General features: G+C 51.1%; 1 protein-coding gene across 3 annotated transcripts in view; it reads right to left on the bottom strand.

Annotated features, from left to right (window-relative positions):
• The window catches only part of NUDT13 (nudix hydrolase 13), a 1386901-nt gene extending 1361441 nt beyond the window's left edge, over positions 1 to 25460 (bottom strand). The window contains exon 1 of one of the 3 annotated variants that reach the window (XM_069610536.1): positions 25322 to 25460. In XM_069610536.1, the coding sequence (XP_069466637.1) occupies positions 25322 to 25329 (8 nt within the window). In that variant the 5' untranslated portion in view covers positions 25330 to 25460. The remainder of the gene's footprint in view (positions 1 to 25321) is intronic. The other 2 variants (XM_069610534.1, XM_069610535.1) reach the window with 2 other exon arrangements.
• Positions 25461 to 27975: the final 2515 nt, after the last annotated feature.

Below are 27975 nucleotides of genomic sequence, written 5' to 3'. Positions count from 1 at the left end.
GCCCCCTCTATCATGGAAGTTCTGTAGCTTCCATAGCGCCACTCTGCTGCGAGTGCCGTGCCATAGGAAGTCCCTGCACATGCTGGTCAGTTTGACAAAAAACTTTTTGGGTATCAAGTTTGGTATATTACTGAAGAAATGTAACAGCCTAGGCAGGACCAGCATTTTTGGCATCGCCCCCCGTCCCATCATCGCCAGCGGCAGCTTCTCCCAAAACTTCATATTTGTTCGAATTTTTTTCACAGCCACCTCAGTGTTATGCAAGTGTTCCCTCTCCACCGTATGATATACATCTATTCCGAGGTAGCGGAAGTAATCAGCCGCTCACGGTACGGACAACACTGGCAACCGTTCCAAAGGGGCTCCTATGTAGCTCCCCAATGGGAACATGCTCGATTTTTGGGGGTTTACCACTATGCCGGACAGTTCTGCATACTTTTCCATGACCTCTAGAATATACTGAAGATTTTCCTCCTGGTATTTCAAATACAGTAATAAATCGTCAGCATACAAGGATATTAGGTGTTTCTCTCCCCCCGCCTCAATACCGACCATGTCATATTGTTGTCTGAGGTACACTGCCAGGGGCTCTAGGGCTAGAATGTATAACATCGGGGACCAGGGGCACCCTTGTCTGGTGCCTCTACTGAGTTGCCACCTCTCAGATATCACTGATCCTGTACGTACTCTGGCCAGTGGTTCACTGTACAATAATTTTGCCCACCTAACATAACCGGGCCCCATCCCGTATTCTTCCAGGGCCGCCAGCAACCATGGCCACCTCTCTGAATCAAAAGCTTTGACTGCATCTAGGGGCACCACAGCCATTTCCCCATCGCTCCTGTTCCCCTCTTCAATCACCTGGTGGAGTCGCCTGTGGTTGTGGGTTATATTTCTGTTGGGGACATAACCTGTCTGATCCGGGTGTATCAGTTTGCTGATGACCCTTCGCAGCCTATTGGCCAGGACTGCCGTCAAGTTCTTGCTATCCTGGTTCAACATTGACAACGGCCTATAGGAGCCACAGCTATGCCCTGGCTTGTTGGGCTTAGGGAGCGGCACAATTAGCGCTTCTCTGAGCGATTCCGGTAGCCGACCCTTCTCAAAGGACTCATTGAGCATCTCTAGCATAGGGGGGAGCACTTCCACTTTATATATTTTGTAAAACTCACCAGGGAGTCCGTCTGTGCCCGGGGTCTTGCAGGTGGGCAGCTGCTTCACCACCTCCTCTAATTCCTCTAAGGTAATCGGTGCGTCCAGCTCCTCCCTTTCTTCATCACTAATCTTAGGTAATTCCATGTCTTTTAGTGTTCCTCTAATCTCCTCCCGATTGCCCCCTCCTCTGTCCTCATATAATGTTCTATAATAGTCCAAGAATGCCTCGTTGACTCCTTCCTTGGTGTCAACCACCTCCCAGTCTTCTCTAGTTATTGTCCTAATCGGAGGCCTGGGGGTTTCGCTCTTATATAACCACGCCAACAAGCGGCCAGTTTTATCCCCACCTGCATGTTGCCTCTCGACATACTTCTTGTAGTTAAGGTTGCAGAGCCTTTCCCAAAGCTCTGCGCACCTCTGCTGCAACTTGAGAACAAGTTCCGCGTCCCCTCCCGCCCTGTTGCTTTCGCGCTCCAGTTTCTCTTCCACTTCCTCTAGTTGCGTTAGGACCCCACCCTGTAGGCCTTTTAACTTAGCAATAGCAGCACCCCGCAATATCACCTTAAAGACTTCCCAGAGTGTGCACGCTGAATCTACGCTGCCTGTGTTTACCTCAAAGTACTGTGAGATCGCATCCCTGATATCTTCCCTGAAGACTGGGTCTCGGAGCGCCTCCGCCCGGAGGCGCCATGTCGGTATCCGCGCCCTGGGGCGGCAGCGCTGCCAGGTCAGCACCAGAGGCAAGTGGTCCGACAGGACCCTCGCTCTATATTCTATTTGGGTGGTCTCTATCATCACATCTGGCGTGGCAAAAAAGTAATCCAGCCTCGTGTGCAGGTGCTGCGGAGCTGAGTAGCGCGAGTACTGTGTTTCATTAGGGTGTTTCAGTCTCCAAACATCCGCCAGCCCAAAGTCATCTAGTAATGTCTGCAGAACCCTGGCCGCTGGGGTGGGCCTATCAATCTTCCCATCAGATCTGTCTGCCTTTGGGTTGAGCACACAGTTGAAATCCCCTCCCCAGATAACCGCTCCTCCCATACACGCGCTCAGATGAGTACATAGGGTTCTAAAATATGTCGCAGTGTTTTGGTTGGGGGCATACGTATTTATAATGCACACCTCCCTATTCTCTACCAAAGCCTTTAGTATGACCAACCTCCCCTCCGTGTCCACCACCTCTTGTGTAAATTGGAGCGGAATGTGCGGTGCCACCCAGACCAGCCCTCCCCTAGCGTAGGCAGAGTACGGAGAGCCCACTACAGTACCTCTCCACTTCTTCCCCACCAGTTCCAATTTTTGCTGGGTCAAATGTGTTTCCTGCAACAACGCAATATCAATCTTCTGTCTTTTTAAGTACATCATGATTTTGTTTCTTTTTAAGTAACTGTTAAGTCCCCTGACATTCCATGTTACGATCTTAAGGTCTCCCATGGCTCATGAGTGTCTTCTTGCCTCCCACGTAGCAACTCCCCTTTGCCCACGTGATACAGATACAGCCCTCCATCTTTGCTTGTAGCTTCTCGTACCAGCTCAAACTCCCCATAACTATGTACACAGCAAATCCCCAACTTCCCTCCCCTCCCCCCACCCGTCCCTTCCCCAACATCACACACCCCAACTGCTGCCCAGCTCCATTCTCAGAACTCAGGCACCCCCACATCTAGCCCTGCAAGCACCAAACAATGCACAGAGCTCAGTAGGGTGAAGTCGCCCTAATGGCCACTTAACTAAAACTGTTGTGGGGTAGAGAGAACCGCTCTGTAAGGCTCCCGTTAATTCAACATTAACTACAGTGCTTATAACATATCTAGTGCAATAGTCTGACCTTCTCTACTGAAGGTTGCACAAGCGACTATATTCAAGTCCCATGTGCTGCGCCATCTTCTTCGTGCATCACTTGTCTCTTCCGTGCTCTTTCTCCGTCCGAACTTCTGACTCCTTGGGACATCCTTGCAAGTCGAGCCATCCCATGGCATCCTCCGGGGTCTCAAAAAACAAAGTTTTGTGTTTATGAATGACTTTCAATTTTGCCGGATACAGTAACATATATTTGTGGCCCGCCTCTCTCAATCTCCGCTTTACCGTCCCAAAGTTCATGCGGCTACGCTGCACAGACAGGGTGTAGTCCGGGTAGGCCGTGATGTTTGCCGTTCCTCGTGTGATTGTTCCTCCCTTACGAAAGTGTTCCAATATTCTCTCCCGATCTCTGTAGTTAAGAATTTTGGATATCACCGGCCTAGGCGGGTTCCCCAGCGGCGGCCTCCTTGTTAGAGCTCTATGTGCCCTTTCCACTGCAAATCCTTGGGATAGGGTTCCTCCGGGTATCTCTTGCAGAAGCATAGATTCAATGAATTCCGTGGGATCGTGGCCCTCCAATCCCTCCGGCAGGCCCACGATACGGATGTTGTTCCGTCGGGCTCGTCCTTCCGCCTCCTCCGCTCTGCTCTCCAAGTTGCCCACTCTTTGTATCAGGGCATGCAATTCAGCCTTATGGGAGGCGCAATCTGCGGTATTCGGGCTAACTTCTTTCTCAAGGGACTCTGTGCGCTCCGCCAGGGCCCTGACATCCTGTCGGAGTAGATTAACGTCCTCCCGACCTTGAGGTCCAGTGCCGTTTTCAGTTCAGTGACGGCTAGTTCGAGTTTAGATTCCCAGGCCGCCCTTAGGTCTGCAATCGCAGCTAGGACTTCTTGGTTAGCGCCCGAAGTCGTCATGCCGCTTGCAGACGGATTGTCCCTGCTCTTGGTATTGTCTTGACCCGGGGACGTTTTAGCGAAGTTGTCTAAGGTGGGTTGTTTCGCCTTCGGCCTCACCATTCTATTCGACATGACCCAGAGGACCTGTATTTTGCACAAGTGACAAATGTGCACTCAGTACGCCCCTTTCGCTAGGTCACCGTGCGGCCTGCTTCTTCCTTTGTTTCGGACATTGGTCGGCCATTTTGTGTCGTCTTTCGTCTCCGGCGCTCCCTATCTTTTCCGCACCGATCTCTGCCGCCGTTCCTCCTGCGCCATCCAAATGTTCACCACGCGTGGCCCAATCATTCACACACCGACATGTGTATTTTCAGCGGTCGTCGGCCCATCATCACGCACTTTTTTGCCCGGATCATTACAGGATCTCGGGAGCTCCTCCAGATCACGTCCTCCTACATGGCCCTCGTAGCCACGCCCCCAGTGCTTCTGATTAAAGTTGTTACTACGTCTTTGATCCTTCACCCCTGTTCTGTGTTAAACGCTTCTTGGTTATCAACTTCTGCATTTCTACCTACCTTCTTCCTCCTGCTTTGACCTTGGATCTGGTATTTCGACTTTGCATCCTGGATTACGTATTTGTACTTTGTCTTATGCTTAGCTAGTTTTTGATACATTTAGTCATGAACGGATTGCCACTGGATAGCCCTTCATCTGATGAATCATTCTTGCTAAACCAGAGTGCTTTGAACTTTGGACGCCCTGCTGTTTTCCATTGCACTTCTGTTTCCATTAGAGTGCCCTCTTTCCGTACGGGAAACAGGTCCCTTACTAACAATATTAACTACCGGGACATGGCCTGGCTGGAGGCTAATGAAGGCGTGAGCCCGTTAGCTCCTGCAGCCCTGAGAGGTGAAACAGCAGAAACAGCCCTTCAAATGTACTGTTTTATGGCGGAAAGACAAGCGCTGGATGTGTGAACATGAGGAGGTTTTAGCTACGTTATCTGGAGCCTGGGAAAAGCAGAGGAGCCCTGCAGCGGAAGCGGGCTCACAGCCCAACGAGGCCGCTCTGATACCTAGGCACGATGGCGATCCCGCCAAAGAAAGGGCAAGAGGAGCCGCAGTAGTCACCTGTTGCGTTCCTCAGAGTGGAGAACCGAGAGGCGATTAAAAGTCCAGTCCCAGCGAGACTGACCGAGTGAAGAGGAGCAGTTGGGGAGCCCCCCCACAGATAGAAGTGAGGAGGCACAGAAACTGTAGGAAGGCGGAGCGGGTGCACCGGGAGAGAGGCAGCAGCGACCGGGCCAACCAAATAGAGGCAGCTCTCTGGTAGTAGGCTTCCTGCCTCGCCCTGAGTAACGGGGGGAAGTGCGTGCGCCCCCCCATCTACCATCTGCGCCTGAGATCCAGCATGGCTGTGGGCCCCCACATCGGCGAGGCCCGGGGAGAGGCAGCCCTGTACGGAGACAACCGCTGGGTCTCTGCACCAGGCAAATGAAGAGACTGCAGCCGCAGCGGTGAACAAGACTTAACGGTCTGCGGCAGTGCTGACAACGCCACAGTTTTTCCATGCACTCAGGAGTGAAGCGGGAGGGGAAAACCACCCCCAAGAACAAAGGGAAAGCTATGAGGAGCGCAGCAAGCGCAAGGGGCACAGTGGATCATCAAGGGCTGGTGTGGCTCCCCACCAGGGGAAAGTTGAACCAGCAGCCTGCAACGGATTGATTAATCCAACGTAGTTCACACAGAAGCATTGTGTTCCCTGGCAGGTCAGCCTGCTGGTCTGTACCTCCTGACAGGAGAGAAGGGATTCAATGCTATAGCACACTTCAGGATTGAAAGATACTCCTGGCAAGGGGATCACCTAGGATGCTGCTAGACTCAAGGAGGCCTGAAGTATTGGGCAGAGGAGGAAAGGTGAGCCTCAGGAAAAAAACAGATCTGAAGGAACAGGGTTAGCGAGAGCCAAAGCAGTGACGCAAAGGGAGTGAAGGCGGGTGGTGAGCTAAACCAACCCAAAACAGAGTTATTAGAGGAGGTCGCCGACATCTCAGCTACAGCGGAACCCCTTGTACCTCTCCCCCACAACAACACGTCTGCATACAAAATGAAGTCAGCGAAGGCCAAAGACAAGCCAACCACATCTATAAGAGAGATGCTGCAGCAAACTATACCGGTGGCGGAGCCGCCCCAGGCAGGAGAAGATGAGACCTAACCTGCCGCAAGAGGTGATATTTCAAGCCTGTTACAGTCCATACAAAAGGAAATGGCCTCCACAATGCAAGAACTAAAAAACTTCACAGGATCTCTCTTGCAATGTGCTACAGAATGAAACCAAACTGGGTGAGCTGGAGACGGCCCTTTGCGATCAAGTAAATGTGCAGGATCAGCTGGAACAGAGAGTGGCGGCCCTGGAGGCGTACAGGCGAGCCGTAGAAGAAAAGCAGAAAGGCATGGAAAATCGCTCCCATAGGAACAATGTACGGGTCCGAGGAGTAGCCAGGGAGATTAAGGACTTGGTCCTAGAGGACTATATCAAGGGGTTGTTCCAGGAAATACAAGGTGACGCATAAGTTCATATCACGCTGGACCGCACACACAGAGTATACTCTAACTTCCAAACGAGACAGAATCTGATCCCGGATGGGCTCACGAGGGTTCACTTTTTCAAGTCAAAGGAACAGATGTTTCAGAAAACCAGGGACCAACGTTATTTGGAGTATAAGTGGGCATCTATACAACTCTTCCAGGATCTTTCACAAGCCACGATCCAAAGGAGGCGGCTTATGAGACCCCTGACCAACTGGCTGGGGGATAAACTGGATGGAACTCGGCATCAATTTACTTCCCTTCGAGCAGCGGTTGAGACTCACAAGATAAAAGAAGTAGATCTACACCTGCCTGATGACAACTCCCAAGGCCCCTCGACATCCACCGGGTCTTATCCCCAATCAAGGAGAAACAGGAGGAGGGATTGTTAGAGACCCTCGATGGACAGACGAGAGAGGAGCCCGAATATGGAGGCCTGACTTGAAACAACGCTTTAGACAAAGGAGGCCGAGGGCCAAAGACAAGACAACCCGGCGCTTGATACTAGGAGAGGGAAGTGCAGTTAAAGGGTACAAAAGCTGTGTTTTGCCGACTGTAAATAGTTCTTATTCGACTTTATTATTTTTATTTTTGGGGGAATGGTGCAGCTCAGTCTATACAGTGAACGATCATGGCGACAAACAGAGGGCAGTTATGCATAGCAGCAGGTGGGAAGACGGGGAGAGGCTTTTCTCGTAGCTGGTTCCCTTCATTTTGAACAGGTTAAGGTCCTGAAGGACCCACTGGGCAGATATATTGGGCTGACATTACGAGTGGCAGGCAGGGATCTGACGTTAGTCTCAATATATGGCCCAAACCAATACCAAGGCCAGTTCTACACACACCTGTTTCCGCCTATAGTGCAGTTCCAAACCGGAGAATTGGTGATGGGAGGGGACTTTAATGTGGCTCTGGAGGGAAATGCGGATTGGATGGGCCCATTGACCTCTATGCAAGTGGCAAAGGCGGCATCTCTCAAAAATCCATGGGAGACCTCGGGTTGGTGTATATATGGAGACACTTACACCCTCGACCGCAAGACTACACACACTACTCCCCCTATAACCTTGAAGCTTGACAGGTATGGGATGGGTGGAAGGAAATCTATGGGGTGGAAGTTAAATGACTCCCTGCTATCAGATCAGGTAATCTGCACTAACATTGCCGAGAGAATAATCCAGTATTTCCAAGGAAATCTCACCAGGGAGGTGGCTCTGTCCGGGGTGTGGGAGGCGTTAAAACTAACATTAAGGGGCAAACTAATCAGTTTAGCTTCAGGCAGGAAGCCGGTCATCACAGCCCAGCGGCTGAGGGCTGAAGGCTTGGTCCAGGATTGGGAAAACCAATATAAGTTGGATGGGGCTAGGAGGAAGCTGCAGGTAGCGAGAGCCACATTGAAAGCAAAGCGTTGTGGTCAAACGGCATTTCCCATAAGCTACTTAAGACAAAGCACTTCTACTATAGCACCTCGAATAAGGCCTCCCGAGTGCTAGCGTACAAACTTCAGCCCAGAGAAACAGTAGAGCTATTGGGGGATTGAGGGACACACAGTGTCAACTGCATAATGGGGAACCAGATAAGATCGATCTCCTGACCCAATTCTGTTCGGAATTGTATGCAGTGGACCCTCTGCATAGTCTGACGCAAGACATGTTTTTGAGGGAATCCCCCCTCACCCATATACCTGATACACAGAAAAAGGCGTTAGAATCACCCATAACAACCAAGGAGGTCACACAGGCTATCCAGACCCTCCCCGGAATAAAGCCCCAAGGCCAGATGGGTTTACGGCAATGTTTTATAAAAGGTTCTCGGGAGTCCTTGCCCCCCACATGCCAGAAGTGTTTAATTCCTTTCTGGGAGAATCTACGCTCACATTGTTAGCCAAGCCTGCGAAGGATCCCACGTTGTGCGCCTCATATCGGCCCATCGCAGTCTTAAATTATGATGCCCGGATATTTTCCAAAGTACTGGCCACGTGATTGGGAGCAGTTCTCCCAGCAGTAGTGGCAATGGACCAGACAGGGTTTGTCCAGGGCCATAAGACATTTGATAATATCTGCCGGACGATATATCTCACGGCATGGGCACAGAAGCACAAACAATCCTTTGCTCTCCTCTCAATCGATGCTGAAAAAGCATTCAACCGAATAGATTGGCGGTACTTGTCCAAGGTTCTCACGGGATTTGGGTTTGGCCCACGGTTTAGCAGGCTGATATTGGCCAATTTTGTTCTCCTCTCCACACGGATCAAGGTGAACAGGGTTTTGTCAGGCCAGGTGAGCCTGCGCAGGGGGGCCCCGACAGGGGTGCCCGTTATCTCCCCTCCTTTTGGCCTAAGCGATGGAGCCCCTCGCCTGTTTGGTGTGATCCTCAAGGGATATCAAGGGGGGTGGAGGTAGCAGGCTATTAGCATAAGTTAGCGCTCTATGCAGACAACCTCCTGTTTTGCATGAAGGACTCCCTAAAATCCTTACCGCACATCATCGCATTGCTGGATAGGTTCAGGGAAGTGTCCGGTCTTAACATTAACTATTCAAAATCCACAATCCTTAATGTCAGAGAATCACATGAAACAGTGGAGCGATTAAAAGCTAGTTTTCAGTTCACTTGGGCCTCGCATTCAATGAAGTACTTGGGAGTCCATCTCACGGCAAAAGTCGCCAACCTATATGCAGCAAACATCCCATCACAGCTAGAGAGAGCCAGACAGCACCTGACAAGGTGGGGAACCTCCGAGATCTCGTGACTGGGTAGAATAACGGCAGTAAACATGACCTTACTGACGAGATTGTTGTACACGTTTCAGGCTCTCCCAATTTGGATTACCAAAGTGGCAGTAAAAAGAATTGCAGGCGCAGGTCCTTTTAATTTATTTGGGCCAATAAACTTCCCAGGGTAGCTAGGCACATGCCTATGACAGCGAGAATACCAGGGGGACTAGCAGTACCGACCATAGAAAGTTATCTCTTTGCGGCTCAAATTGCCCCAGCCCTAGAGAGCCAATCGGCCGGAACTAATCCAAAGCACTAGGTCACAATTGAGCAAGAAGCCCTGGGGTCCCCTATACACCACTGATGTTGGCTCTCACCTAGAATTAGAAAATTATGCGGGCGGGGACATGAAACGACAAACATTACATTTGAATACTGGGACAAGGCCGTACAGCGGTATGCTACTACCACTTTTCCCTCCCCCATGACAAGGATATGGGATAATAGCGAGTTCCCCCCAGGGTTGGGTAGGGGATCACTCCTGCGATGGTAGGAAGGTGGGCTTCACAGACTGGGGCAATTGTTTCAGGATAATCTTCCCCTCACGTTCGACCAGTGTAAACAAGCCTTCCAAGTTGGGGACGTGGATAGATATGGCTATATCCAGTTGAGGCACTGGGCGTCACGAGCCAAAGTAGCAAACCAGGGGAAACGGAGTATGACCACCTTTAAGGATTTATTTATAGGTGACCCCCCCCCTCAGCAAAACTGGCAACCCTTTACAAAGTACTAAATTCAAGGAGGTTTAAAGTCCCACATGGATATATGCCAAAGTGGGAGGAGGATGTGGGCAGGCCCATCAATGACCTTACGTGGTAGAACATCTGGCCGAGGGTGGGTAAGGCATCCCAGGCGGCTCACCTCAAAGAAAATGGGCTCAAAATATTGTGCAGGTGGTATCTGACCCCCGAGCAACTGCATAAATTGAATCCGCAGCTCTCCCCCCAATGTAGGCATTGCAGGGCTTGCCCGGGCTCGTTTATTCATGTGTGGTGGGGATGTCCCCAAGTGCAGAGGTTTTGGGAGAAGGTAGCGGCTCAAATTAAGGAAATTAGTGGATTCGAACTTGAGCTCAACCCTTTGGTGATGTTATTGGGCAATGAGGATTCTTAGGGTCACTACAAATTGGGGGACAAGAAGTTGTTCATGGTAACCCAGCTATTGGTGGCGGCTAGATTGGTTTAAGCAAAGCAATGGAAAAATCAAAGCGACCCGGACATCAAGGAGTGGTGGCACCAATATGGTACGTAGCAGCTATGAGTAAAATTGATGTGGCAATGCAGGGGTGAATGCCGCAATCTCTGTCAGATTGGGCCCCACTGATTGCATATGTCAGCACACACGATAACCCTAATGTTCATCAAAAACTCCATGAGATTATATCATTTTCGCTGTTCTAACATGAATAAGAATTGCTGAAGAGTAAGGCACCATACATTTTTTAATAAGTATATTGATTTTGATATGATTGGAATTTTGGTTTTTCTAAAGTTTCTTATTTGTGTTACAAAGCACAGGCTCTACGAGTACACTGGACTACTACTTAACATGAAAACTGCAGGGGTACGGTGGAAAGATGGTCCGTCCCTCCTACTTATATAAGATTAAGATGCAATGCACTGGAAAATGGAGGATGTTGTAAATGTGCTAAATAATGAAGTTTAAATCCCAAGGATCCATCAGAAAAAAACCAAAATAAATACCAAATTTGAGAATTTTTGCCACCTTCCTTTAACCTTTAGTTCTAAGCAAATTCCCAGTTCATTCAGGTTAGTCCATATCTAATTGAAATTACGCTTATTATTTCCTCGTTGATCTGGTACTAAACTGTTATTCATTGCTTTTCAGGCTGGTGAATACCTGGTGGTATCTTGCTATTCCAGCTGAACTTCTGTCCCGTCCATATCTTGTTAGAACGGACGGGGTGGTATTTCACAGGGAAGGTCATCCTCTCAGAGGAGGCCCATAGTGGGCTAAACGATTGCCATTCAGCAACAGACTTTCTGCCCTCGCTGGGGATTTCTAGCCGCTTCAAATTCCCTGTGAGTAAATACATCTTATCATGCAGCGAAAGACAGCCTCAAAGAACACTTCTTGCCAGAGGTGAATCAGGACTAGGAAAGCTTCATTATATGCAGCGAGAAGCAGAAGGAGGAGGAATCCTTAACCAATTCTATGACAGGCTCTGTCATCTGGTACGTGTGCATGGGAGAATGAGGACAGCATGATGAAAACCCAACTAATACAAGGGTGCGGTTCAGGGAAGCTGAGCCGCCAAATGCTGCGTGAGCCTGGTCTGTAATTAGCCTGCATTCTGGAAATGGGCAGATCTTACGAACTGGCGGAGAGCCGCGCAACAAAGCTGGACACTGCGATTCGTTCGCTGAAAGTGGAGGATGTGTGTGCAATAGGGTGCCCACAAAATGCTGGTCAGGCAAGGCCCAGATGGAACACAAAGAGAACTGATACACTGCTGCCCTGCCCCAAGTGTGGCTATGACCTTCCACACATGGGGAAATGCCCAGCAAAGGGGAGAGTATGCAGATGCTGTGGAACAGTGGGTCACTTTGCACGAATGTGTAAAGCCCCCACACCCGTGACTATTCCCAGAGGACACATCAGGACGCCCAGTGACACTGCATGGCGGCAAAGGCAAATAGCGGTCGTCAAACAGGTGGCACCAAGTCACAAACTGGCAGAAGAGGAGGAAGAGGAGGAGGAGGAGATCTTTTTCATCTCAAGCATAGACTCCATAAAGAAAAAGAGGAGACAACCCATGTGCATGGTAGCTGTAGAAGGAGCAAAGAGTAGGAGATAAGAGACAAATTCTTTGTCACTGACATAAGCACTCATTTACTACTGAGCTGTGTGGCAGCAGAGGCCCTTGGGATCGTACATTTTGCTTTTAGCGTGTATTCTGAAGACATTAATGAGGTCCTTGAGAAGTTCAAGACAGTTTTCAGGCGTTGGCAAACTACAGGGTGAGCCCATCAAGCTGCACATCGATGAAACAGTGCGCCCGACTGCACGAACACACTGTCGGATCCCATTTCATCTCAGACAACATGTCGAACTGGAGTCGCAGAACTTGGTGAAATTGGATATTATAGAATAAGTAGAGGGGCCCACCCCATGGGTATCCCCCACCGTCGTGGCGAGCAAGCCATAGCAACCAGGGTTGGCACATATTTGTGTCGACATGAGACTTCCTAATCAGGCTATTAAACATGAACTACACATCACCCCGACTCTTGACAATGTGGTAAGTGACCTATAGGGTGCAAGAGTGTTTTCAAGGCCAGACCTGTGGTCCGGGTACCATCAGCTGGAGCTCCACTCGGACTAGCGTTACATTACCACCTTCACAAACCACCAAGGCCTCTACCAATACACATGTTTTTGTGATTTGTACCATGCACCATGGACCCGAAGGCTTAAGGTGCCTAACAGACAAACACCAAAGAGAACAGATACCTAGAGAAATTGGCAGAACCACACTGAAAAGCTAAAGAACTGGAATGTTCATTAAAAAGCCAGCTTTCAGTTTCTTTTTGAAGACTTCAGTGGATTTAATACCCCTGAGATCAGGGGGTAGTCCATTCCAAGCTCTAGGAGCTGCATGCATAAAAGCTGTTTTACTGGCCTTGACAGTATTACATTTAGGAACACTGAGCAGATCAGTGTTGTTGGGCCTAAGGCACCTAAGGTGGCCCTTTTTTTTGATCCGGGCCTGCAGGTACGCCGGCAGCTTACCCAGCCAACATTTATGTAACAATTAAAAACAGGAGATAAAGGAGTCTAGATTCGACCGGCAGCCAATGTAGCTTGCGGCAGGCCTCAGAGATATGGTCTTTGCGAGCAGTGCCTGTAACCACTCTAACCTGGCTGTTCTGAACAACCCGTAATCTCTTGCACTCTCCTTTATTAATAACTGCCAGCAGACTACAGCAGTAGTCTATTTTTGCACCTCTGGCAATGGTCTTGGCATTCTGTTGGGTAATGAAGGGGCGCAGATGAGTCAAGAGTTTTATATAGTAAGCAGACGAAGAAACTAAGACGTTAACATGATCTTTCATATTATGGTGTTGGTCCAGCACTACACTCAGTGTTTTGACCTTTTTTTGTGTAGCAATCTTAACCTCCTCTAGGCTAAAGCTATCATAAACTGGACCCAATTTCTTTAGCAGGTTCTGAGAGCCCACGACCATGAGCTCAGTCTTATCCTTATTTAAAACGAGGTTGTTCTGAACCATCCAGTTTTCTATGAAGGAATAGACCCTATTAAGATAGCATTCGTCCCTCTCATGGTTGCCAGACAATGGTATAAGACACTGCGTGTCATCAGCGTAATTGGTCAATTCTATACCATTGAGCTTGAGATGTTTAAATTAAGGAACAGTAAAAATATTATACACACAAGGCTAGAGGCAGGCTCCTTAGGGCACGCTAAATTCTAAGATTGTCGATGGGGATTCTGCTTCACCAGAGAAGACTCTACACTCCCTGTCCTTTAGGAAAGAGGTGAGCCACATTGCTGCCTTGTTGGACAAGTTTGCCACCTCCCTCAACCTGGGGATCAGTGTAGAATGAGCCACCAGGTCGAAGGCGGCCGAAAGGTCTAAAAGAATAAAAAGGGATGGCAAGCCTTTGTCCAGACGATCTACTAATCTAGACTTCAATTCCAAAAGAGCGTTCTCGGTTCCGAACACTTGCCTGAAACCTGATTGGAATGGATGAAGAATTGGATGGGAAATAAGGTGGGCAGAAATCTAGGCATAGACCACTCGATCAAGAATCTTCAATAAAAAAGGAATGTTGGTGATTGGTCTAAATTTCAATGGGTTATCCTCGGGCAAACCAGGTTTTTTGAGAATAGGTGTGATCCATGCCTTTTTTATATCCATTGGCACCAACTTTTCAACAAAAGGCGCATTGATAAACTTGCAAATGGCGTCTAATAGAATGACAGAGCAAGATTTAATGATTAATGCAGAACAAGGGTCACCTTTGCAAGCGGTAGTCTTAAATTGCTTGATAATAATTGCTAATTCATCAACGGTTATCAGGGTGAAATTAAACTCAGGAGCCAGGGAGTTGATGACCGGGGGCTCTGTCAGTGACTCCAGGAGTTTCAGAGTACCTTTCTTTTTGCCTGGCAATGTCTGATCTGATTTTGTTAAGTTAACCCTGCATTGCTTCCTGAATCAGAGAGCACCAAGCTTAAGCTTCGGGATCTCTTCCGCAGCAGAAGTTGTTCAAAATGTTATACGTGGAGCTTTGGCAGGTCTTGAGGGGGTTATCAATCTCAGCAATGACATTTTGGTCTGCGCCACGTTGGAGGCTGAACATATGGCACACCTCGAGAAGACTCTAGAAAGGATTCAGATCCTTGGGCTCATTCAGGAACTCACACTTCTCGCCATGTAGAAGGATAGTATAGAATTCTTTGGATTCGTATTTCACGAGAAATGCATCTCCCCGGACCCGCAGAAGATTTTAGACATACAGAAGGCGAGCCCACCAGGGAATGTTTCCGAAATCAGGAGCTTCTTGGGGATGGTGACGTATTGTGGTCGTTTTTACCTAACCTGGCGACTCTCTCCGAGCCCCTCAGGATGCTGACGAGAAAGGACAAAGTATGGGAGTGGAATGCCAAAGAGCAGGATGCCTTCATGACGATCAAACAGGCACTAATAGGAAAGGAGTCTATGGCATTTATTGATCCGAGAAAGGAGTCGGAGATCATTGTCGACCCCCGCCCGGTCGGGCTGGGAGCAGTTCTGTCGCAACAGGATGCACAGGGTCATGAGACCAATTGTGTACGCCAGCAAGGCACTAACCAACACAGAGCAACACTACTCCCAGATCGAAAGGGAAGCCCTGGCCAAGGGGATGCTGACATTTTCAGATTTACATACTAGGCAAGCCGGTTACGGTAGTGACCAACCACAAACTGTTGCTCCCCATCATGGTGATGTCCTCGTCGAAGCCGCCCCGAGGATCGAGTGATGGATTCTGGCGCTGATGGAATACTGGGTGGTGCTGACATACAGACCTGGAGCCCACGATCCAGCGGACTACCTCTCGCGCCATCTGAGGAGCGCAGGTGGGCAGGAAGATATGTCAGAGGTCGCTGTCTAAGAAGATGTTCGCTTAGTGGTGGAAGCCACCAAACCGGTTGCACTCACCATTCAGGAGGTAGCAGACGCCTCGAACAGTGATGAGTGTTTTCAAGTGGACAGAGCGGCCATAACTAGTGGCAAATTGAAGACAGTCCTGTTCAACCCCAACCGCAGGAGTCGGGAGGCACAGCAGGACCTGGAGCAGCACTGGAGGGTAAGACACAAACTGTCGGCAACTGAAGGAGGGCTGGTATAAAGGGGACAGCAGTTAGTGATCCCGCAGGCAGTAGTGGGAAGGGCGATGGAGCTGGCACACTGTGGCCAACAGGGAAGGGCCCAAACTAAATAAAGGCTAAGCCTGAAAGTTTGGTTCCCCGGCTTGGAGGCCAAAGTGGACAAGTATATCGCCAATTGCTTCTGATATGATATGATATGATATGGTATTTGTAACGCGCCTATACACAAGTGTTTCAAGGCGCGACGAGGCAGGGTGGGAGGGAAACAAGGGGAAGACAGACAAACGATCCTACTAGGCCAGGTGTCATTCAGATCGCGCAAGTGCAGAGGTAAGGGGAAAAGGAGGAAGTGCAGGGGGAGGAGGTGGGGGGGAAGTGCAGTACAAGGTAAGTAGCGTAAAAAAATAATAAATAATAAATAATAAATAAAAAGGGCCAGCTGGTGGCAAGTGCGAGGTAAGTGCAGAGCAAGTGCTGGGAAGGGGGCTGTAGGGATACAGTGACAGTCCCACAGTGCAGGGGGAGCCAGGGAGGCAGTGCAAGTGGAGAGTGGCTGGGCCCTGGACCGAGGTTGCTGAGAGTGGCCCAGATGCAGGTTTAGTGCTGAATTCAGTGGGGAGTTAAGCAGGATTAGCAGGGGAGAGGGAGAGAGAAGGCAGAAGCGAAGAGGAAGGTTTTGAGGTGCTTCCGGAACCGGAGATGGTTCTCCTCAAGTTTCAGGGAGGCAGGAAGGCTGTTCCAGAGGGAGGCCCCTGCTGCGGAGAGAGATCTACCCCCAGCTCGTTGCTTCGAGAAGCGGCTGACCATGAGGGAGTTGGAGACGGATGAGCGAAGGGCTCGTGAAGGAAGATATTTAGGAAGAGAGAGTTGAAGGTATTTAGGTCCCAGGCCCCAGAAGGCCTTGTGGACAATGCAGAGGGTTTTGAACTTAATCCTCGCAGCCACTGGGAGCCAGTGAAGAGATTTCAGTCCTGGAGAGATACGGTCCCTGGGCTTGAGGCCAAGGACAAGTCTCGCAGTTCTGTTCTGGATAAGTTGCAGAGGGCGGAGAGTGGAGGCAGGCAGATTAAGATAGAGGCTGTTACAGTAGTCCAGCCTAGAGAGAACCAGGGCTCGGGAGACAGTGAGCTTCTGGGGGAAGGAGAGGAAGGGAAGAATACCTCTGAGGAGGTGCAGCTGGTAGTGTGACTTCTTAGAGACGTCAGATATATGAGGCGAGAAGGAGAGTGTGGAGTCGAAGATGACCCCGAGGTTTTTAGCCTTGCAGGTAGGGGCAGGAAGGGGGCCAAGGGAGGCCGGCCAGAGAGCTGCAGGGAAGGAGGGAGTGGGTGTGCCGATGAGTAGAATCTCAGTCTTACTGGCATTGAGGCAGAGGTCATTGGCGGCACACCATTCCTGGATAGCAGACAGACAGTCGGAGATGAGGGAAGGAGAGGAGGAGGCCGAGGGTAGCCTGAAAATGAGCTGGGTATCGTCTGCATAGCACTGGAAGTAGGGGCAGAGAGCGGCGATGCGGTGGGCAAGGAGTGCCAGATACTGGTTGAAAAGCCAGGGAGAGAGGTTGGATCCCTGGGGGACACCACAGGTGGAGAAAAAGATGTCAGAGAGGAAGGAGCCCATTTGGACCTGGGAGGGTCGACCGGAGAGGAAAGAAGTCAGCCAGGCCAGAGCCTGACCAGTGATACCCAGGTTATCACGGAGACAGTTGAGCAGGATGGCATGGTTGACAGTGTCAAAGGCAGAGGAGAGATCGAGCAGAATGAGAACACAGGGAGTGTTGGAATCGAGGTTCAGGAGCAGGTCCTCACGGATGTTCAGGAGAGCAGTTTCCGTGCTTCTGGCCGCTCTGAAGCCGGATTGATGGTCATGAAGATTACCAACAGATTCAGCATGGAGGTTAAGCTGGGAGATGGCCAGTTTCTCCAGGAGCTTACCCAGGAAGGGAGTAATGGAGATTGGGCGATAATTGGCCGGGCAGGAGGGGTCGGCAGAGGGTTTCTTGAGGAGGGGGTGCACAAGGGAGTGCTTGAGGGGGGATGGGAAGACTCCAGAGGCGAATGAGTGGTTGCAAAAGTCAGCCAGGGAAGGAGCCAGGGAGTCGATGTGGTCCTTGATGGTTTTGGAGGAACAGGGGTGAACCTGTTTAGACGAGGCTTTCATAGATCGGACTTGTCTGGAAACCTCATCAGCAGAAAAAGGTGGAAAAGCAGAGAAGGAGGGTGGAGGGGCGGCTGCAAGAGAGCAAGAGGAAGAGCCGGGAAGAGAGGGAGGGAGGAGAGAGGAGGAGAGCGAGGACAGGATGTCCTGAGTTTTTGAGATGAAGTGCGAGGCCAGTGCAGTGCAGAGGGCCTGGGAGGGGACAGGAGAGGTAGAGACTGCAGCGGGGTTGGCCAGCTCCTTGCAGATTTTAAAGAGTTCGGCCGAGGTGTTAGATGCCTCAGAGATGCGGGCTTGGATAAGGGCTCTCTTCTTGGTGAGAACGGAGAGCCGGTATTGCCTTTGGAGCAGGCGACAGGCCAGTTTGTCAGAGGATGAACATGAAGCACGCCATTTCCTCTCTGCCACCCTACACTTGCGTTTTAGGGTGACGAGATCCGAGTCATACCAGGAGTTACATTTGGCTTTGGGCTTCAGGCGGATTCTCATGACGGGGGCAAGGATATCGAGAGTATCAGATATAGAGGAATAGAGCATGGAGAGGGCTGTGTCAGGGTGGGAGTCAGCCGAGGGGGGAGGAGGGGGCGAGAAGGTAGCAGCGAAAGCCTCAACTGACACGCGCTTCATGGGTCGGATGACCGAGAAGGTGGGTGGCAGTGAAGAGGGTGGCTTTGCCTGGGGGGTAGGGAGGGAGAGGTGGGAGGATAGGAGAAAGTGATCGCTCCAGGAGAGAGGAGTGGAGAGAGGAAGGGAGAGGGGAAGGTCAGAAGAGATCAGAGCATCAAGAGTGTGCCCTGCAGAGTGAGTAGGCCCAGATGGGAGAATAGAGAGTGAAAGAGAGTTACAGAGTTCGCGAAAGAGACCAGTGGGGGGACAGGAGGCATTGAGGTGGATGTTGAAGTCACCGAGAAAGAGGAGTTGGGTGGTTGAGGACAGGAGTGAGGAGGAGAGGTCAGCCCATTCAGAGAGGAAGGAGGAAATTTGACCAGGTGGCCGATAGATAGTAGCCACGGTAAGGGAATGGCTAGGAGAGAGAGAGAGTCGACAGACAAGGCATTCAAAAGAGGAGTAGGTCTGCGTAGGAGTGACAGAGGCAGGAATCCACTCAGGGAAGATAAGGGCAACACCACCCCCTGAACGGTTGGGCCTGGGCACGGAGAGGATCTTGTAACCGTCAGGTAGGAGTGTGTCGAAGCTGGTGGCAGAGCTGGCTGTGAACCATGTCTCAGTGAGACCGAGGACGTCGAGGTCCAGTTCCTCAAGAAGGCGACAGATATCAGAGGAGTGCTTGATGGCAGAGCGAGCATTTAGAGTGGCAATGTGGAGAAGGTTGCCACCTTTGAAAAACTTCCGGGGAGGGGTACAGATCAGAGGTATGCCCTGCGGAGGTGTTAGAGAAGGAGTTGAAGAGGGAGCAAGAGAAGGGGCAGGGAGGGAGGGGAGAGGCAGGGTAGCCGAGGACAGAGGAAGGGGGACAGCGGGAGCGGAGAGGAAGTTGATGAGGCGTGGGAGGCGTCTATCAAAGAGGTGAAGGTTGGCCTGAGGGCCTTGGACCAAGACGGTCCCGTTAGCATAGACATTAATGATGGCCTTAGAGGAGTGGAAAGGGGCCAAGAGGACATCCCAACGGGTGCCACCATTAATGGGAGAGGAGGAGAAAGGAGAGAGCACAGAGACCATGTGAAGGGTCCATAGGTCAGATGAAGGCACGAAAAAGAGAATGTCAGTGAGAGTTTCCTTGGAGCAGGCGCTCGTGTAGGTGTCAGCGATAGGGAGGCCTGGGTTGGAGACCAGGATGTCCTTTTTAAACTTTTTCCTACCGGATTTAGTGAGGAGAGCAGGATAGTCAATAGAGAAGCAGTTAGAGTAGATAGGCGAGATAGAGAGCACCATGGAGTAGGAGGGGAGGCGGACGACACGAGTATGCAGACAGGAATTGAGTGGAGGGCACTAGTTTAACACGATACAGAGCAAACAGTAATGCGTAGTAGGTCAGGGCCACCTAAGTTTGAGAATCCTGCGAGGGGAGAAAAAGCACCCTAGTTTAACACAATGCAGAGCAAACAGTAATGCGTAGTAGGTCAGGACCACCTAAGTTTGAGAATCCTGCGAGGGGAGAAAAAGCACCCTAGTTTAACACAATGCAGAGCAAACAGTAATGCGTAGTAGGTCAGGGCCACCTAAGTTTGAGAATCCTGCGAGGGGAGAAAAAGCACCCTAGTTTAACACAATGCAGAGCAAACAGTAATGCGTAGTAGGTCAGGGCCACCTAAGTTTGAGAATCCTGCGAGGGGAGAAAAAGCACCCTAGTTTAACACAATGCAGAGCAAACAGTAATGCGTAGTAGGTCAGGGCCACCTAAGTTTGAGAATCCTGCGAGGGGAGAAAAAGCACCCTAGTTTAACACAATGCAGAGCAAACAGTAATGCGTAGTAGGTCAGGGCCACCTAAGTTTGAGAATCCTGCGAGGGGAGAAAAGCACCCTAGTTTAACAGTAAATTGGAAAAGGGGGGGCGAGGCATCATGCGGATCTGGTGTCATGCTACTGCTCCAGTCAAAAAGAGAAGAGTCTGTGCCTCGCAACGACCAGCCGTGGGACATTGTCCACGCAGACTTTAGATCCATGGGCCGAGCGATGCACTTTCTGGTAATGACTGACCAATGGTCTCGATATCCCGAGGCCAAGCTAGTAGAGTCCACATCATGTGACCAAGTTGTGCAGGTCATGGAGAAGATGTTTGCAACACATGGCTTACCCAGGGTGATATGCTCGGACAATGGGCCGCCATTTCAGGGGGAGGCCTTTGCTGAGTTCATAGCTGAATGTGGGATCACACACCGGAGAGTCACACCGGCCTGGCCCAGGGCCAACGGGGAGGCAGAACATTTTATGAGAACACTGAACAAAGTGTTCCGCATAGCGCAGGGTCAAGGCAATGAACTAAGGAGAACTCTGTACCAATTCCTGAGGGAATACAGAGCAATACCAGACCGGTTCACTGCTGTAGCCCCAGCAGAGGCACTTTTCTGGAGATGCACCACTACTCAGAGACTATTAATGATGAGAGGACATCAGAGGATCGAAGAATACATAATAACGAGGAAAACCTCTGACGGCATCTCAAGCCACCAGACATTATGCCTCAGCTACGAGCCCACCCCCATGGGGATGATTCAAGTCAAAGGCTTGATGGTGACTGCCGCTGATCAAAGGGGCAAAGTGACTTGAAACTCCTGTTTTTTTCGAAGATTTGATGAGAAAGGGGGACTAGGAAAACGAGAGGACGAAATTCCAGTGACTGGGGCCTATGGTGTGGAGTCAACACCAGAAGGTAGAGCAGAAGACGAGATGCCAACACCTGGTGGGGCAGACGGCTATGGCACTAAGGAGGCAGGTGGGAAAAGATATACCAGCCGGGAAAGCAGAAGGTGCCCTATAAGATTCCAGGACTGTATAATGGGCGACTAGGCTCAAAAGGACACGGCTGAAAGCACACCCCTGATGTTGCCCATTTTGGGTCAAATCCAGTTTGTTATGTTACCATGTAATGCCATATTGAAGACCGTCATGTTTACACTGACTACCTCGAGGAAATGTTTATTTCATTGTTATGAAAAAGGAGGAACGTGATGTAGCCACGTGGTGCGACGGCAATGTTCTGCCATCATGCATGTTAAGGAATAAAGGGGGCGGACCCGCACCACAGCAGTGCGCGCCGGGAGCCCTGTACGATAGGACCTGTGTCTGTGTGGTCCTCAGGGATGGGAGGGGCAAGGCTTGCATGCCTGGGTCCTGGGGCTATACCACCAAACAACACTTGCAATGATAAAAAGATGGAATGGATTCCTGGCATGGAGTTTTGGACATCACACGTGTTGTATATGGCCGCGGGGCCCACGCACACACGCAGACACAAACCACACAAGAATACGCGGGACGCGATGCTGCTTGCTCCGCGTCCTGGCGGGAACTGCCGCACGGGCGCACTTTATTGAACCACGCATGCGCGGGACCGTAACGAGGCCCTCGCATGCGCACTAAACACAACTGGGACGTCACATCCCTTTTTAACTTCAACCAAAACAACGTAAACAGTTCAACTCGCATCACCTTGCACGCCAGGTATTCCGGGCGGCCATATGACCGCCTGAGTCTCACCTTGCCTCATTCAGTCCAGTCACGTGAGTCCAGGACATAGTCCTTGAAATGCCCGGGCAATCGCCTTTCACGGCGGGTAGGGTACCTTGGTGAGGCGGGAGGCGGAGGAGAATCGTCATGTTCCCGCCTCGATGTTTCCTCATCTTTCCCCCTCTTCGGACCACCTGGCGGGCCCGCCTGCCCGCTCTCCAGATCTTCTGGCGGACCAGCCTGCCCTGCGTCTTCCTCTGCTGGTCCATTCTCTGCCGGTCTTTCAATGCGTTTGAAGAACGACCGGTTGCGCGTGACTGTCCCTCGGTCGCAGGCTGCCGTCACCATGGTGCCTTTGACGTGCGTTACCTTCCACGGGCGCGGCTCGAAGGGCAAGGACAACTTCCCCTCGGGGTGCCTGTTCCGGACCAATACTGCGTCACCTACTCGCACCTCCTTTTCTTGCAGGCCCCTCCTTTCACTTTCTTTATCAATGCGCCTGGCCCGTACGTCCCGGACACCATCATCGTCTATTACTCCGGGCAGCCGGCCATCCTCCTCCGGCAACATTCCCCTTGGGCATCGCCCAAATAGTGCCTCGGCTGGGGCCACTCTCGTGGACTGGTGGGGCGTCGTGCGGTATTCCCTCAGAAACTCCACAAGCTTCCTCTCCAGGTCTTCACCGCCGCAGGCGGAGATCCTCAGGACCTTGTTGAGAGTCCTCATCATTCTTTCGGCCTCCCCGTTGGCCCGCGGCCAGAGCGGGGACACCCTGCGATGCCGGATCCCCCTTTCACGGAGGTAGGTCGCGAATTGGCTGCCAGTGAAAGGTGGTCCATTGTCCGAGCACAGGAGGTCTGGGAATCCATGGGTGGCAAACATTTTGTCCAGTGCCTTCGTTGTAAACTCTGTCGCCGTCGAGTGTACCACCTCCACCTCGGGGTACCTGGACCATCGGTCCACTGCCACCAGAAAGTACATTCCCCGACCAGTCGAGCCAAAATCCACATGGACGGTTTCCCACGGACGGCAACTGCGCTCCATCGACCTTATCGGCGGAGCTCTGTCACCCGGGGCCGCCGCTTGACATGCGATGCACCTCCTTACGAAACTCTCCACTCGCCCCTCCAGGTCCGGAAACCAGACTTTGTTTCTCAGCCGAGCCTTCATTCTGACAATCCCCTGATGTCCAATGTGGGCAAGTTCGAGGATCCTTGACCGCAGTGCCCGCTGGATTACAATTTGCCGCCCTCGAAGAATGAGTCCATCGTCCGCGACTGAGAGTTCATCCTTGACCCTCCAGAGCGCTCGAAGGTCACTCTGCGCCTCCGCTTGCCGGCGGGAGTTGTCCTGCAGCACTTCCCTCCACTCGCCGCTTCTCACGGCATTCTTGACAATGGTGAATACTTCGTCCTTGGAACATTCCGTTGCCATCTCTAGCCTTGATATTGCCATCGGAAGGGACCCTTCCACCACCTGACACAACAGCCCGTGGCACTCATTCGCACCGATGTCGGTGACAGCGCTCTCCTTGTTGGGATGGCGCGACAGGTAGTCGGCCTGGTTGTTCGTGCCTGGTCGGTATATGAGTTTCACCCCGTACTCCATCAGGGCCAGCATCCACCTCTCGATCCTGGGGGGGTTTGGAGGCTCCCCCTGCCAGAATGGGCAGGAGTGGCTTGTGGTCCGTCACCACCACTACGGGTTTGCCCAGTATGTACAAACGGAAATGGCGACAGCCCCACAGGATGGCTAGCGCTTCCCGTTCAATCTGTGAGTATCTCGTTTCCGTGTCCGAAAAGGCCTTACTCGCATACGCGATGGGGCGCATGTCTCCACGTGCGTCAGGTTGCATTAGCACCGCCCCCACTCCCACCGGACTAGCGTCAACCACCACCTCCGACTCTACTTTGGGGTTGAAATAGGCCATGGTGTCTCCATCCGACAGGGCATTCTTCAGAGTCTGGAACGCCTCCTGCTCGTTGGCCCCCCATTTCCACTCAGCGTCGTTCCTTGTTAGCACTCTGAGTGGCTCCGCCAGCGACGCCAGCCCCTTGATGAAGCGCCCGCAATAAGTTACCATCCCCAGGAAGCTCCTCACTTCCGTAGGTGACTGGGGGGCGGGGGCTTCCTTAATGTCCTTCACTTTGGCTGGGTCGGGCGACACACCAGCTGCGTGGAATATGAACCCGAAAAACCCAATGCGGTCTTTGAAGAACTCACATTTTTGCCGATGGAGGGTGAGCCCCAAGTTCTTCAACCTCCGGAGCGTGTCCTCCAACCTCTTCATGTGTTCCCGTTCCGAGTCCGCGAAGACTAAAATGTCGTCGCTCATGTTCAGCACCCCTTTGAGACCAGCCAACGCTCCTCTAATGGTGTTCTGGAAAACTTTGGCGGCTGATGAGATGCCGAAGCTCAACCGTTTGAACTGGAAGAGGCCGTCATGCGTCGTAAACGTAGTTATGAACCGAGAGTCCGGGTGTACTTCGAGCTGGTGGTAGCCCGCTCGTAGGTCTAACTTCGAGAACACTCTCGCCCCCTGAAGCTCTCCGATGATGTCATCCAGAGTGGGTGTAAGGTGCCTCTCCCTCTTAATAGCGGCGTTTGGGAGGCGCATGTCCACGCAGATTCTCACGGCCCCTGGTTGCTTTGGCTTGGGGGCCACCACTAGCGGGGACACCCAGGGCGTTGGCCCCTCCACTCTCTCAATGATGTCCATCTCCACTAGTGATCGGAGCTCCTCCTCCACTTCCTCCCGCAGGTGAAACGAGATCCTGCGGTGCTTGAGGGCCGTCGGTCTGATCGACTCGTCGATGTGGAGGCGCACTGGGGGTGCTTTGAGTTTCCCAATGCCTTCGAAGATGCTCGAGAACCTGTCCAGCAGTGTCTCAATGTCGATCTGGTATACACCATATGCAAAATGAACGCGGGACGCGTGTCACACGCCCCCGTTTGTGGGGCGAGCGCTGTGGCGCCGATCCCATCCTCGTCGCCAGATTTTGTATATGGCCGTGGGGCCCACGCACACACGCAGACACAAACCACACAAGAATACGCGGGACGCGATGCTGCTTGCTCCGCGTCCCGGCGGGAACTGCCGCACGGGTGCACTTTATTGAACCACGCATGCGCGGGACCGTAACGAGGCCCGCGCATGCGCAGTAAACACAACTGGGACGTCACAACACGTACTGCGACGAGGAAGAGTGCCTCTAGCAGTAATGAAGATTACTGGTAAGTAACATGTTCACTCAATGTCAAGGACAAATCCGTGTTTCTCATTCAAACTTTGGTAACGGCTGTGATTAGACCAAACGGAGTAATTGGTACAGCCAGAATTGGAATCCATTAAAGGCACATTTCTTGGAAAAAGTAAGGCAAATCCCGATAATTCGGAAGCATATCAAATTCTTGTCGGCGCACTGCAGCCCAAGGGAAACTACAGAAAATGCCCGCCTACTTACTTGTGCATACATACAGTCTTGGCAGACGGCGTTGACAGCAGTCGGAAATGCTCACAACAGGAAAGGAGGCTGGTGGGAATTGAAGTCTGCTTATTCGGCCAATTGCAGGCTGTCTTCGTTCTAATGTCCTGTGAAAAACGAGCTTTCCCAGAAGCCAACTGAACTTCTATGCACGCTGCCGAACGTCAGGTTAGGTTCAGTTGAACCTTGTGTAATCTCAGTTTGAAAAATGAACGGAAGCTCTCGTCACTGAACTCTATACAACGAAGCTCTTATAGCTGTTCAGCCTGGGGCTAATACAAACATATCTTTGTGAGCGTTTTTTTCGCCAGGGAAGTGAGGGAGGATATTTGTATTAAGCAATACTCCCAACACAGCAACATTATAACAAGTCTCCTGGCTTTAAGGTTTTCTTCGTATATTCTGTATGTAACATTTGCAAGAGGAGATTAGAGGTTTGCTCAGAATTACACCATGTTTGATGATGTGGAAAAACAAAACAAGTTCTACGATGTCCTGCTTTTAAACTAGTGGCAGAAGTATCTGTTGGAGTCAGAGGCATACATGCCACCATCACCTCGACACTCCTCCTCTGCGTCCCAGTACTTTAATTTTGAGTGTTCAGCCTCAACAGTGAACCTTCTACCAGGCCCATGGCCGAACCAAAAACCCAAAATGTTGGTGTGGGCCACTTTTTCGGCCAATTTGGGGGCAGTTTGATGAGTTAATTCAGTCTGCGGCTAGTAAGGTTGACCAGTGTTGCTGAATAAATAGTCTTTAAAATGAACAATTTGCATCACTCGTTATAAAAAAGAAAAAACCTTGGTTACTATTCAAGCAGTCTGCCACAAAAGGAATGAATGACCATTTGCAACTGTGGGCCACTTTTTCATTGGTGCCCAAGACATTTGTATGCCCCAGTCTAACCCTGCCTTCTCCCCAAATAAATGCATTCTGCCCCTCCCTGTGGAGGTATAATACATAGCTCTGAAGATTGTCCCCCAAGAGGGTGAAAACAGCAGATTTTATTTTTGGAGTGTGGCAGTTTATGGAAGTGTGTGGTCGTATGAGATTCTTGGCGGATGAGTGAACTGATTAAATGGCGGGTGACGCCTTCCAAAACGTGAGTTGAGAATTGAGAGTTATATATAACACCTTCCCTGGTTAAAATGTTCCTATCCTTTTACCAGGGACCTTCATCTTATCGCTGCTGGGCTTTGAGGGGCAGCGCTTGGTGGCTGTTAGGGGCTCTAGCAGATCCGGAGCCCAGAGTTGTTTGTGCAATCACGACACACACCACACAAGGGCTGTAGGCCACACCGTTGAGTGGTTGACTGCCGAGCTGCAAACCGCTCAGCCCTTTTATTGATACTTTCCACGTGACACAGCATGCATCCCTTGCTGACGTGCTTTGAGCACGAGCACCTGCACACGTGACCTCCCTGGCTCCTACGGTGTCCCAGTGTAGTCACAACATCCCATGCCAAGGGAAACAAATTACAACAAAACTATAACTGCGTGCAACAGACATTCTAGTCCTTGAGCAGCTAGCCGTCTACTCTCGCTCAACCCCTTCCTTTCCCTCATGAGCCTCTCATTCTTTTGCCAGCAGCTCTCCCGGCCTCCTCCCCACCTCCATCGGGCAGTTCTTGCACCCCCCCCTACAAGGAAGAAGACATCATCTGTGTCATATTCCCAAAGAGCCACATCTCTGAAACTATGTTGATCCTCATCCTTTTCTTGACATTCCTCTTTGTTGCGTAGTACGCAGCAACACGCGTCCCACGTGTACTTCCAGTGTGCGTGTGTGTATACATGCGGGGCGGCCGGGGGCGCACCAGCCTGCTAACACTGGTGACGAGGAGGTATCGTGTGCATGTGAATGCGACATTCTTCCAGTGACGTTCCAAGTCGGAGAAAGTGTTTTCGTTCTACTACAAAGGCTACGGACCAGACGCAGATAGCTGGCGGCTATCTTGAATACATCGATCATGACGGTTGCGACTCCTTTAGTAGTAGCGGCCAAGCCCAAACAGCCCGGGGCAGTCCGCATCTGTGTGGATATGAGAATGCCAAATGCTGCCATAAAAAGGGAAAGACACCTCACGCCCACGCTCAACGACATGGTGGGTGAGCTGCAAGGGGCAAAAGTGTTTTCCAAGCTCGATCTAAGATCTGGGTATCACCAACTGGAACTCCATCCAGAATCACGTTATATAACAACTTTCACCACCCACGAAGGGCTATACCAATTCAAAAGACTCCGTTTTGGTGTCTCGTCAGCAGCAGAGGTTTTCCAAAACATCATCCGTGGAGCCCTGGCGGGACTAAACGGTGTCATCAACATGTCAGATGACATTCTGGTCTTCGCCAAGTCTGAATCTGAACATTTGAAGAGGCTGGAATGCACTATGGAAAGACTCAAAAGCTTAGGTCTGACACTACACAGGAAGAAGTACGAGTTCCTCAAGGACCACATCGAATTCTTTGCATTTGTCTTCCACGCCGGAGGCATCTCTCCCGATCCGGAGAAGGTGCGAGACATTCGCGAGGCGGCCCCCCCAGAATCACCAGCAGAGATAAGAAGTTTTCTTGGCATGGTAAATTACTGTGGGAGGTTTATTCGTGATCTGGCGTCGTTATCAGAGCCCCTA

This window comes from Ambystoma mexicanum, chromosome 8, assembly GCF_040938575.1.
Source record: "Ambystoma mexicanum isolate Mex_15411 chromosome 8, UKY_AmexF1_1, whole genome shotgun sequence".
NCBI lineage: Eukaryota > Metazoa > Chordata > Amphibia > Caudata > Ambystomatidae > Ambystoma > Ambystoma mexicanum.
Note: the sequence above shows the minus strand (reverse complement) of the source record. Positions and strands in the feature narration are given on the sequence as shown.